Source organism: Notothenia coriiceps, unplaced genomic scaffold (assembly GCF_000735185.1).
Source record: "Notothenia coriiceps isolate Sejong01 unplaced genomic scaffold, NC01 NC01_scaffold00017532, whole genome shotgun sequence".
In the NCBI taxonomy this organism is placed as follows: Eukaryota; Metazoa; Chordata; class Actinopteri; order Perciformes; family Nototheniidae; genus Notothenia; species Notothenia coriiceps.
Window position 1 is genome coordinate 106,843 of NW_011350233.1, and position 12,700 is coordinate 119,542.

General features: G+C 38.6%; 3 protein-coding genes across 3 annotated transcripts; 2 read left to right on the forward strand and 1 right to left on the reverse strand.

Moving 5' to 3' along the window:
• Positions 1-286: 286 nt before the first annotated feature.
• On the reverse strand, positions 287-5,716 carry cenatac (centrosomal AT-AC splicing factor). Its single transcript, XM_010776943.1, has 11 exons — positions 5,410-5,716; positions 5,020-5,186; positions 4,094-4,192; positions 3,949-4,015; positions 3,357-3,419; positions 2,884-2,951; positions 2,662-2,776; positions 2,519-2,549; positions 1,911-2,012; positions 1,578-1,710; positions 287-1,027 (listed from the first exon to the last, which is right to left on the reverse strand). The coding sequence occupies exons 1-11, from the start codon at positions 5,524-5,526 to the stop codon at positions 907-909; spliced, it is 1,083 nt and encodes a 360-aa protein (XP_010775245.1). The 5' UTR covers positions 5,527-5,716; the 3' UTR covers positions 287-906.
• A 254-nt stretch (positions 5,717-5,970) lies between these two features.
• LOC104950426 (zinc finger protein 391-like) lies at positions 5,971-8,024 on the forward strand. Its single transcript, XM_010776945.1, has 2 exons — positions 5,971-6,278; positions 6,531-8,024. Exons 1-2 carry the CDS (start codon positions 6,107-6,109, stop codon positions 7,412-7,414), a joined length of 1,056 nt encoding a protein of 351 aa, XP_010775247.1. The 5' UTR covers positions 5,971-6,106; the 3' UTR covers positions 7,415-8,024.
• A 720-nt stretch (positions 8,025-8,744) lies between these two features.
• Positions 8,745-10,660, forward strand: LOC104950425 (zinc finger protein 502-like). The gene is made up of 2 exons (XM_010776944.1): positions 8,745-9,022; positions 9,180-10,660. Exons 1-2 carry the CDS (start codon positions 8,851-8,853, stop codon positions 10,037-10,039), a joined length of 1,032 nt encoding a protein of 343 aa, XP_010775246.1. The 5' UTR covers positions 8,745-8,850; the 3' UTR covers positions 10,040-10,660.
• Positions 10,661-12,700: the final 2,040 nt, after the last annotated feature.

Below are 12,700 nucleotides of genomic sequence, written 5' to 3' on the forward strand. Positions count from 1 at the left end.
TGTAGGCCCTAAGTTTAAAACAAAAACAGTTATCAAATGATTTTCATATTTATCACCACAAAATTCTGCATAAACAAACCTTGAGATATATTGGTGAGAATAGTGTGTGTTAAGCAACTATGCAGACAAAAGTTGGATTTTAAGACTTTAAAGGACCCCTTTCCTATATGGTTGCAAATATACCCTTTCAATGTCCCAAATGAAGTTGTGCTGCCCTTAAGCCTTTTGCAGTAATGCATCACATAACATGGTCTGAAAAGGGAAATGAAAGCTCAACATTTGGTTGTTCAGGTTCACTGCAATAAAGAGACGTGTTTATTGTTGGAGGTCTAAGAAAACTGTTAACTGCCGCCATAATTTTGTACATGTCCATATTGGGTTGTTTACTAAATAACATTAAAAAGGTCAACATTTGAGGCAGAAACAAAACACTCAGCTGCAAAAACAACAAGAACAACATTAAATGGTGGTGTCTTTTGCCAGACAAGGAAAAATGTAATATAAAAAATGGATAATACAGTTGTTTGCTGTTGTTTTTATGTCAGTTTCAACAGCTTGCCTTAATGTCAATACTTCGATTAAACACAGCAGGTGTGTGTGGGTTAGCTGAGTGGTTGGCGCCCCCTGCTGTTTGCTTGCCAGAACGGTCATTTTGACCTCTTCAAGAGCTGTATCTCACCAGTAACAGGCACAATAAAAACAATTGTTAAAGGTAACTGTCCAAATATGTTTTTCCAATTTACTCTAAGTATATATACAATGCCCCCTGATACAAACACTACTTTTGGTTGGGTTAATACTTTAGGGGCGTCTAGTAGGCTGAGCATTTTTAACCAAGTACCCATTATATTACATCTCGCAAACTATATACATCTTTGACTCATTAATGACACACCGTAGCTTGTTTTAAGGGTTGTCAGATTGTGTTGTCTGTTCAGTGGGTTTTGCTCTCTTTGACCCTTCAGTGCCGGGCTCCCTCTTCTTCTTCCTCTTGCTCTTCTGCCCTTCCTCTTGTCTGAATTGGTGCCTGTTCAAAAAACAAAAGTTGTTATTCACATGCAGAGACCAGTGGAGTTAATAAACTGGGATGAAAATCGAAAATGTTTCTAACAGATTATTATTAGGATTCTAGTAACAATATAACTATGTGTATGCAAGTATTCTGATGAAATACTATGTAATAACAAATAAAAGTGTTAGGTATGTACATTTTGGCAGCTGCTTAAATACTATTGGGATGATAGAAATTGTGCTGCTGCCATAATTATTCGTAATATATATAAACGTTGCCTCCAGACAGTAGAATGAGGATAGGGTTGTCTCCATTCGCTTTCAGGCAGTAGTTTTCTCAAACAACTTGATTGGATGATGTTGGATTATTTATAAAAAGTGGATTTTTTTGATTGTCCTTTATACTGTAGATATGTACATAGACTTGCTGCTGTTTATTGTTTTAATGCTCAAACACGATATATCAAACCTTAACTTAATGTCTGTGTGGGTATACAGTATAATACATGGGACATTGAAAGAAGAGTCTTATATAATGATCTAGGTGTGATGAAGAGTGATCTCACCTGGACTGCCAGCGCCGGCCACTGTTCCACACTCTACCAAAGGAGGGAAGCCAGTTGGCGTCTGTCTGTGAGCTGTGATCAAAGTTGGCTCCCACTCTGTTCGGGGGAAGCTTCTTCAGCTTCTCTTGCTCCTCTGGTAAAAGAAAAACGAGGACATTTTATGTATACTCCAATAATTGAGAGATTTGAGTTCCTTAAGTGTTCATGGATTTAACATTTGAATTATTAAGGCTGATTATAATAAATCACAGCTACCTGGTTAAGTGTTGTGACAGCAGCCACGGAAATCATCATTAAGGCTGGAAAATGTCTTTGGCTAAATTAAATGCTTACTCTGTTTGAGGAACCCTTGGAGCGATGGCCCAATCTCTGGATGTGCTGCGGCACCAGAGGTCCCCTCCAGAGGATCTTCCTGGAGCCAAGGAGGCACGGCACCTATGGCAGACAAAAGCTTTATGCTTATTCTTCATCAATCCATGAACTTAGATCATAGATGTTAAAAATGCAGGGTTTATGCAGCTTTGTCTTTGACAATCATGGAAAACAACAAAGTCAAAGAATACTAATGTTCCGCCCTTAATAAAAAAAGAAAAACTCGTTTTATGCAATGCTTTGTGAAGAACAATAATTCTGGAGCTGGAATTATTTTCCAAAAACGGAGTTTACAAATTAAAAGTAGATATTTTCCGTCTTTGATATGATATTAAACTGAAATCTTCAGATCACACACATTATAAAGTAAAAGTAATAAATGAAGCGCACATTTCCCTTCATTGATTAAAGGTAGGATACATCAGGATCGGAAAATACCGGGATTATCAAAACATATGCATACCTAATAGTAATAATTTCCCCCCCACTCGCCTCTATGTATGTTTCCAATGTGCTCTGGGCATTTCTGTAGATACTTTATTATTTCATCAATTCATATATTACTGTACCTGTATGAACATTTCCTCTGTTTGAAGTATCCTGTAACAGAGACAATAAGAGATCAAGTGAGTTGATGTGAGAAGAAAAACAACATTAAAAACAATCCAATCATAGACATAAAACACTTTTTCAATGAGAGCTGTGCAGCTACCTGATAGCCTATGAAGGTCAGGCCTTGTCCTGTTGCCGCGCGCGGTGCCTTGACCATTGAATGAACAAAGCTGCTCCCCGCCCTCTGGTCTGATCCCTGAGGTGTAAACTGAGAGCTGTTCCCAAGACAACAAGACGAATCCCAAAACATCAAAAGTCATTTCAATTGCTACTGACAATACAATGCAAAAAAGTTTTAAATGTCATCGGTAGATAGTGTTACCTGACAGTTTCCTCAGCAGACATGTCTGTTCCATTGGCTCCATTGAACAGCTCAGACTCTGCCTCACGCTGATATTGATTCAGGAAAAGCCAAGAGTGGTTCATAGAGGAAGTCGGAGCACTAATTATGCTTCACACTACGTTTCCCAAAATTCTAACATAAACCGCTCTTTATTCAGATCTTTTTTTCTCTCTTACAAATTCAGCCATTTTCTCCCTCTTGGATTGGAACTAAAACACTTTTTTGACTATAATATGCGGGGGGAAACTCACCACATGCAATATTTCGACAACAACAATATTAATACTATACCAGGATCTGCAGAGGATCATTAATTACCTACTATGGCAGTTACAATGATTTGGCTGGAAAACTGTTATTTTTTTAGTTACTTATAATCATCATAAAAATAAATAATAAACCTGCCAAGGCCACAGTGATGGATACTGTCAATGCATCCTTGGAAAACAAACCTCTAAAAGAGACTGAAGGACCTCTTGGCGATTCTTCTCCTGTGTCCGGATATAATCAGCTTGCTGCAACCATGATGAAAAAGAGAACAAGAAAATTAAAAAATGAATTATATCAGCGAATTTCAAGCACGGTTAACCTATTCATCAAGTAAAGACTGAAAAATCTCAACAACTACTGGAGGGATTGCAATATATTATGGTACAGACATTCATAATCTGCTGACGGTAATCCTCGGACTATTCAGAATTAGGTTTAAGTTCTCACTGATCCTGTGAAATACCACTCACTGGATGTAGCGATGGAGATCTCCTGAATTGATCACGATCATCAGGTCAAAATATCCAATTATCCAATATTTTAGTGCCAAGTAGCAAATATTTGTATGCTTGTATGGCACGCTAAATTAGATGGTGAGTGACCATAGTGACCTTCTTTATATCAGCATTGTTTTTGAAAGCGTGCTGATGTTTTTATAAAGCTCTAAGCCATACTATGTCGAAGTACAGATTCATAGAGCCACTGGTATGGCTGAAGACTCACAGCTTTGTTGAGTAATAGAGGTTATGTAAAAAAAAAGTATGTTTGCATCACCTGTTTAATGAATTCATCCTCATGCTCCACAAATGATTCCAACGCTTTTGCCACCTCAACTTTAAACCTAAACAAAAATAAACAATGATCTTCAATTCTCCAAACACACAGTATGAATATACATTTTTGTATCAGCCAGGCCTACCTTTCAGTTTCCTCTTCTGTGACGATGACTTTGTCTCTTAACTTGGGGTCGGCCTTATTCTCCCACCAGAACTTGTGAGTATTCCTCCTGTGCTCGGGGCTAAAACCAGATACATTTTTAAAAAGTGTGTTGCAGCCAATTTGATGTATTTTAATATTTGTATATGAAAGTGCTGTGATACTACTGAATTGAGCTGGGCATAGCCGGGGACTCAGCCAATTTCAGGGTACAGCCTACTATTTGGGGAGGCCACAGGTGCACAGCATTAGGGATTGGGAATCACCAGAGGGAAGCCACACAGTTTTTCAAGCGTGCGTGTTTTCGCTTATTTTCTGTTTGTTTTGAGTTAATTTCGGTTTATTTCTTTATCACAGTTAGTTGTTTAGTTATCAGTTAAACACCCGGCTCTTGTTTTGCTGTCATCATCCTGAAATCCAAATAAACATCTTAAATGCACTCAAAGAGAAGACCTGATTTGCTGTCAACACCACGCGTCTGGAAAAGCTTCACACCATATCCCTCACTGGCAAATATTTGTTGTTCGGTTGCCTTTAAAAAGTGTAAGAATTTCCTGAAACGATCTCCTGGATTAGGTAAAAAGGGATGTTTTAAAAACATTTTATAAATAAGACGGATTGATGATGCTGATGATATAAAAACAATTTATTATGTCTTAAGCCTTTGTAAAAGTATGTCAGCAAATATAAATGAGTAAGTGTCGATTGTGCTTACCCACTACCTTGATTAATTGGCATAACAAAAGAAAACCATAATAATAATGCTTTTAAATAAAAAGATTGTTAACTGGCCATACTTTATCAACCCCTCTGGTGTCTGTGTCAACCATCCTGTGGTTGAATTTGATGGAGCATGGCATCATATAAATCAAAATCGGCTTAACAAATGTAATTTCAAGAAAAACTTACGTGGCCATGTGTTCCAACAAGCCTCCGTACAGCACAGTCATGTTGTCGTCTGTGACATTTCTATCAATTTCAAGCCCACAGCAGTAGCACCAGAAAGTCTTCTTGTGCTGGGTGCAGTCAAATTTTTCTACCTGGGGTTTTTTAAGTGTCCGGCGAGCTTCCTTTACCTATGAGACAGTAAGTAAAGCAAGCTAAAGTTACCCTTAAACATTATGTCTTGGTTTGTAACACAACAAGGTTTAAAACACAACAATTATGATTTACTTTGTGACAACGGTTGCAGCTACTGTTTGCATCATGGTTAGTACGGTCAATTTCGTTGAGGTGGGAGTAATATGAGCACAAAATACGTATATATCGGTCATAATTATTTGAAAACAACCTACTAACCTTTTCTAAGAATTTTAAAAGAACCACTCTTAGTGTGCTTTGGTGATTTTTCTCGAAGATATGTTTCTTCCCGGTGAATGTTGTCTGTCTACATATAGCACAGTAATATGCACCCATTTAGACACTGTTTAAAACCCCGTAAATGAACTAAAGCTGAATGGAAACAGACCCCGTGCTAAAAACTAATATTTGGATGCATGTTTAGTTAATTCCTAGTATATCTGCAACGAAAGGACACACGCAAGCTTATATTTTAACAAATACTTTGCTTCACGAAGCTTTGCCATCCAGATATGTTTTCCCCCGGAAGTAGACAGGCCATGTGGTGCGGTTGTTAAACTCTTCCGATGTTTATTCCAATGAAAAATTATTTTTGGGTATTAGTAATGTGAATATTCAGAGTTCCCTTGGTGTTTAAATGTCATAGTTAGCTGAGCTGTGTTTTTTGGTCTTCTCTGTCTATTTTTTTTAATGTTTGGATAAGTTAATCAATAACTCTGTTCCACACTCCAACACAGAAGGTGGCGGCAATGAGCCTGCTATAACAAAGAATAGCGGAAGTAAACGATGGATGTTTTAAAGTAAGCATTACCAGCGCTGTCAGCTAAGCATAATTGTTTGCATGCAGGATTTTTAAATTCAAAGACAATACTGTACTCGAAGGTTATGTGCATATTAAATCGACATTCAAGCAACAATGTCTTCAGTGGAGTATTTAAGAGGATTTGTGAGCGAGCGACTGACTGCTGCTGCTGAAGAAATATTTGAAGTTTTTAAAACAACAGTCGTGGAGTATGAGGAAGAGATCGCTCGTCAACGCAAACTATTGGATATAGTTTTGAGACCTGCAATACATTTACGCAGGATAGGTGAGAACCCCGTGAATTATCAATGTGTACTAAATGTATAATATGTTGTTTAGCAGCTATAATATACCATTAGCCTGTGAGCACCCTATAAGGTTGTTGACGAGTGTGTCATTCGTTTTGGAAACAGTCTGTCAGAAAAATGCTGGAAACTCATGCAATATCCTATATTTTGAATGTAGACCTGTGTACATTTGCTCTGGTGGTGTCAGTTTTTCTGACACAACACTACCTGTTAATTTTTTGTCCCTCCAGAGCTCCCACAGCAGTATATCTATCAGAAGGAGGAGGATCTCACTGACCAGCAGCTCTGTAGTCAGGAAAGGAACTCCAGTCTGGACCAAGAGGACCCAGAGCCTCCACAGATCAAAGAGGAACAGGAGGAACTCTACACTGTTCAGGAGGAAGAGCAGCTTGCACTGAAGCATGAGACTGAGGCCTTTATGGTTACTCCTACTGATGAGGAAAATGAGCACAGTGAAGATCAGAACTTTAATTCATATGAGATTTTAAGTGCAGTGAATAAAGAGTGTGTAGGCAACATACCAGCAATAATGGATGTGGTACCAGAACCAAGCAGTAACCAGCAGCTCGTCTCTCACAACTTTCATAAAGCTGAGATCCAATATCAAAAAGCAGGCAAGCATGGAGATTCAGGATCAACTACAAATTCAGAGACTGAACAAAAAAAGACACGTCACAGCAACATTACATGTAAGATTCGCCGGGATACTCCCACAGGTTTAACGTTTTACACATGTGACACTTGTGGGAAAGAATTTAAGGACAGAACCACGTTGAATAGACACTTCAGGGTTCACACAGGTGAAAGGCCATATTTGTGCAACACCTGTGGGAGAACATTTAAAGACATTGCAACATTAAAGAAACATGAGTCAATCCACACAGGTGAAAAGCCATATCCATGCGAAATATGTGGGAAACATTTCAGACTTAAAAATGATGTGACAAACCACATGAAGACCCACACAGATGAACGGCCACATGTCTGCAATATCTGTGGGAAGAGATACCGTCGGAAGATGGACATGAAATGGCACATGAGGATGCATACACCTGAGAAGCAGTCTTCTTGTGAAACTTGGGGCAGTTCTGAGGAGACTTTACAGTTGACATGAGGAGAGCCTCACTAGTGAGAAACCATGTAATTGCAACACTTGTTTGAAAGAGTATTCCATGTGTCTCATATAAGAAATTGCATACACATACAGTATATTCTTAAACCCTGAGAGAACTCAGTTGTTATGCTTCAGGGCAACATACCGAAACCCATTAAAGTGGAGAGACATTTTTTTCTCATAAAACCAGACAAGAAAATTCATGAACAGGAAAAATCGTTGACCAGTTAATTGACTATTATTTTTATTTTGTATTTGATACCTTTTTTTTATTAACTGATGTTGAAACTGAGAAACCTGTGTTGTCATCCTGCCAGCAAGTATTTTCTCTGTTTGTCTGCAACATTTCAATTTGATTTATATTTTTTAAGTATTCAAAAAAAAATCATCCTGATCTTTTTTTGTTTTGGGTTTTAAAGGGGATACACACCCACATATTGTGGTACGACATAGTGCTGTAAACACATCAGCTGAAGCAGAGATGAATATGGCCACTGCTCGAAGGGGCGCAGCCAACTAAGTGGTACGTTTTCAGATGTGTGTATGCTGGTATGTGTTGTAACAATGGAAACTTTTAATGCTAATGATTAAAGAGCAATTTACTCAGAAATCTAAAGTTATGAGCACATTCTGTTAATCAAAGTGGTAGATGGATGTGTGACTGACAACAAATTAATCTTACTTCAGAGTATTTGTGTTAACATTCAAGAGGTGTTGCAGCTCACCAGTTGGAAGTTAATTATTCTTTTAATACTATTTTGAAGATTATCATTTGAATTGATTCATATTGAGTGGTGGAATGTAGCAATTTATATAGACGTGTATTACCTCACTGTGTTGAGGTTAGCTTTAAATTGGATTTTCAACACATTCCCTCATGTTAGCATTAAGAGAATGGGTGGCTCAATTCCCATTCCTGGTGTTTCACTGCTGAGGGTTGACTTGAAATATATATATGTACAGTACCAGTCAAAAGTTGGGACACACCTTCTCAAAGAAAATATGTAAAATGTAATTTTACATTATGAAAAGGAGAGAAGCTCAGTGAAAGGGTCAGGCCGGTAGTGGAGCCTGATGAGGATGAGGATACTGGGAACATAAGGAGAGGGCGAAAGAGCTACGAGAAACGTTTTCATTCTCCGGGTGAAACAGGGATGATAAGGATCATTTTAAATAGTTTAATCATACTTCCACGGGTGGTGGTTTGGTGACATGATGATGGATAGCACACTCTTGTACAGTAGGTGGCGATATGCACCTTGAAGTAGTTTGGGACCCGTCAATAATCTGAGAGAAGAAGAAGAAGGCTGCTTAACAGTGTGACGTTTAGTGGAAGTAAACAATGCCAGGTCTAGAAGCTTCAACTATAATAACGTGTTTTTGTAAGACAAGAAGTCGTAGTGCACATACATATAACATATTTTATTAAGTTGAACATGTCTTCAGTGGAGTATTTGAGAGAGTTTGTAAACGAGCGTCTGAGTGCTGCTGCTGGAGAAATATTCGGAGTTTTTGAAAAAGCAATCGCGAAGTTCGAGGAAGAGATAGCTCGACAGCGCAAACTGTTGGATATCGTTAGGCAACATGAAATACAATTATTCACGAAAGGTGTGTAAAACTAAAATGTTCTTTTAAAAGTGTACCTGGTTATATGCGATTCTAGGATAATAATGCTTTAAACACAGGTTGTATTTCCCTGCTCATATATCTTGTTTTATACCATTACAGTAGTATTCTCTTCTTTCTGTCCTCTACTTCCCTCCAGAGCTCCCTCAGCAACATGTCTGTAATGAGGATGAGGTTCTCACTGACCAGCAGCTCTGTAGTCAGGAAAGGAACTCCAGTCTGGACCAAGAGGACCCAGAGCCTCTACAGATTAAAGAGGAACAGGAGGAACTTTGCACCCGTCAGGAGGAAGAGCAGCTTGAACTAAAGCAGGAGACAGATGTCTTCGTGGTGACTCTTACTGATGAGGAAAGTGTGCATAGCGGTCAGACTTGTGCAAAAGAGTCTGTAGGCAACATGCCAGTTATAAGCGTTGTGGTATCAGAAGCACAAAGTAATCTGCAGCTCATCTCTCACAATTCTAATGACGCAGGGTTAACAAGAACTGCGGATCCAGAAATAGACAAAATACATCACAAAACCAAAATGAACAAAGTAAACAACGCTAACTTGTCAGACATGCAACGTAATACTTGCACGGTGAAGAATTTCAAATGTGAAATTTGTGGGAAAGATTTTAAGTACATGTCAAAATTGCGAAGACACATGACCACCCACACGGATGAGAAGCCATATTCTTGCCAAACATGTGGAAAAGGTTTCAGAGAAAGTAGCAACTTGATGCAACACATGCGAGTCCACACCGATGAAAAGAAATTTACTTGCAAAACATGTGAACACAAATTCAGATATAACTGTAACTTTAAGAGGCACATGAGAATCCACACAGGTGAGAAACCGTATGTTTGCATGACCTGCGGGAAATGCTTCACTGACATGTCATCATTAAAAAGGCATATGAGAGTCCACACAGGTGAAAAAACGTTTACTTGTAAATCATGTGGCATCAATTTCAGACGTAACGATGAATTATTGATCCACATGAGAAGGATTCACTGACTAGAAAATGTAACTTTGAATTGAAAAGGTACATGGTTTACATCAACAAGTAGATTTCCATATGTACCCACGCAAGTGACGAGGCACATAAATGCAGCACTTTTTCATCTGGATGAATGTTCACCAGGCAGCTACCTCTGGGACTGAGCAATTCAACATATGCTAACATGTTTAATACTGCCATTAACTTGCAAAGACAACTTTTATGATTGCGATATGTCATTGTGTTGTATTTTGCAGTGGCATTCAATTATTTTTTTGGTTGCTATTTTGGTTTTGAGGTGACATTTGCTGAAGTTGGAAATAATAATCGACATGGTGCTTAAGGCAGTAATAATGAATAGTAATGATGCACTTAATGCTGTGTGATCTAATGTATGTATCTAACTATAAAGCTTTGTTTGGTCATCCTGTAAAAATACCAGATTCACCCTAAACGCTAAAGATATAAGCAAATGAGGGTCATCCAGTCTGCTGGACATAATAAGTAAGTGGAAGTAAGTTGTTAGTAGGTGTTTAAATGCTGGCCACATGGGCTTGAGCTTAAGTTATTATATTATTTAAATACGTTGATTAGTTTGGTCACCGGAGTTGCCTCATATTAAACTTTGGTAGAGCCGGCTAATTTCCTTTATTGTATTGAATGTTTAAATAGAACATTAAAGTTACCATGGGCCTCAGTAAAATTCACATTTGTCATTTTTTTTTTGTCATTTGCATAGATCCACTGACACAACCAACATCTCAGTTATAATATTACAATCTGAATCTGACAGAAAGGGCCCAGAGTCCTCCCAACCAAAGTGTCCACCGGCCATGCAAGAGCAATTCACGTGAATGCCAGTACTGATCACAAACCAGAGAACATTTTTTCAAAATGTGGAGTTTTATCCTTTCTTAAAGTAAAAAATCTGCACACGGTCCCACACCGGTTAACAGAGGTGGGAGAAGTACACATCTTTTACTTCAGTAAAAGTAGAAGTAGAGTGTAGGAATACACTGTAAAGTCCTGAATTCAAAAGGTCACTCAATTAAAAGTAAAAAACTATCGGCATCTAAACATACTTAAAGTACCAAAAGTATTTATTATGCAGATTGGTCCATTTCAGAATAATATATATTATATGTTTTGATTCTAATTATTAATTTAAGTGTTTATCAAGGCATGTAACGGTGCAGCTAGTTTTTATAACTTTGTATACTGCAGGATAGATTGTGAATTTACTCCAGGTTTAACTAAAGTCTTATTTAAGTGTTGATTATATCATATTATCCAAATCTGCAAAGTCATTTAAGGTACAAAATAAGTGGAGTAAAATTAGACGATTTACCTCTGGATTGTAGTGGAGTAGAAGTACAAAATAGCATAACATGGAGATACTCTAGTAAAGTACAAGTATTTAAAAATGTTATTTAAGTAGCCTACAGTAGGCTACTTGAGGAAATGTACTTAGTAACTTCCCACCTCTGCGCGTGAAAATCGCTTCAAATGTGACACTTGTGAGAAAAGGTTCACCCAGAAGTCAAACAAAAGTGATTCATGCAACTCACTGAACAAAAGTTGGGGAACATGTTGTTTATGTTATTGTTTCCTTTATTAGTTAACTTATAGAGTGGCGAAGTCCCTCCCCTTGCGGTGGACCTCCATGGGACCTTATTTCGGAAAACTTATGTATTGAAGTCAATGGAGAGAGAAAGATTATCTTTCGATCCCGTTTGAATTGTGCCACGAATTACACATATGATGTTTACGGAGCCCCTAAAGCGACATGGAAAAAAAAATAAAGGGAGAGAGAAAAAAAATTAAGTCAGGAAACGAATCCGTTTTCCTGACTTTATTTTTTTTTTGAAATTTACCGATGCACCAAGGAGGAAGTGGAACACACCATTTCATTGCAGACTGTTATGTTTACGTGGGGCAATGACAGAGCTTACATTAATTGAGATAGACTATATTTTGAAGTCAGAATTTAATTTTATGGACATTTCGGCCAGGGGTGTAGAGCTATTGGTTTAAGCACCGGATTGGCAAAACAGGAGAGTCTGTAAACCAGTCTGCTTTGATCTATGAACTAAGGTCCGTGACTCGCTGAGTACCTGCTTCCCCCGCAGCTGTTTTATAGGGAAACAAACACTCAAACCACCCCCCACAGAGCCAGTGGCGGACTGCCCCCCCCTCCCCGTTGACAGTTTACGTCGGCTGGGGCAGGTGAGATTCCCGGGCTGATTTTTAGTCCCAGTCCGCCCATCATGCGTCCTGATGACCGGCGATCTCCTTCATAAAACTAATAAAAGGGGGAGTAATCGGGCAGTTCGGTGTGTGTGTAGAGGTGTGTATGGTTAAAACGTAACAGCCTGTGGTCACTCTTTATAGCTGTTCAATGAAGGTAAACACAGAGTAGGCGGTGCGTAAAAGCTCTTTGAGCGCTGGTGCTGCTCTTCTGAGTTACACGTCCCGCTGCCTCCTGGAGTGACCACACACACCCCTGGCCGAAATGTCCTTAAAGTGAAGTCTGAGTACGAAATATATCTCAAATAATGCACTGTCATTTCCCCACGTAAACATAACAGTCTGCAATGAAATGGTTGTGTCCTGTGCGCTTCACTTCCTCCTTGTCGCACCGGTAACTTTCTCCCAAAAAAAGTCAGGATAACGGGTTA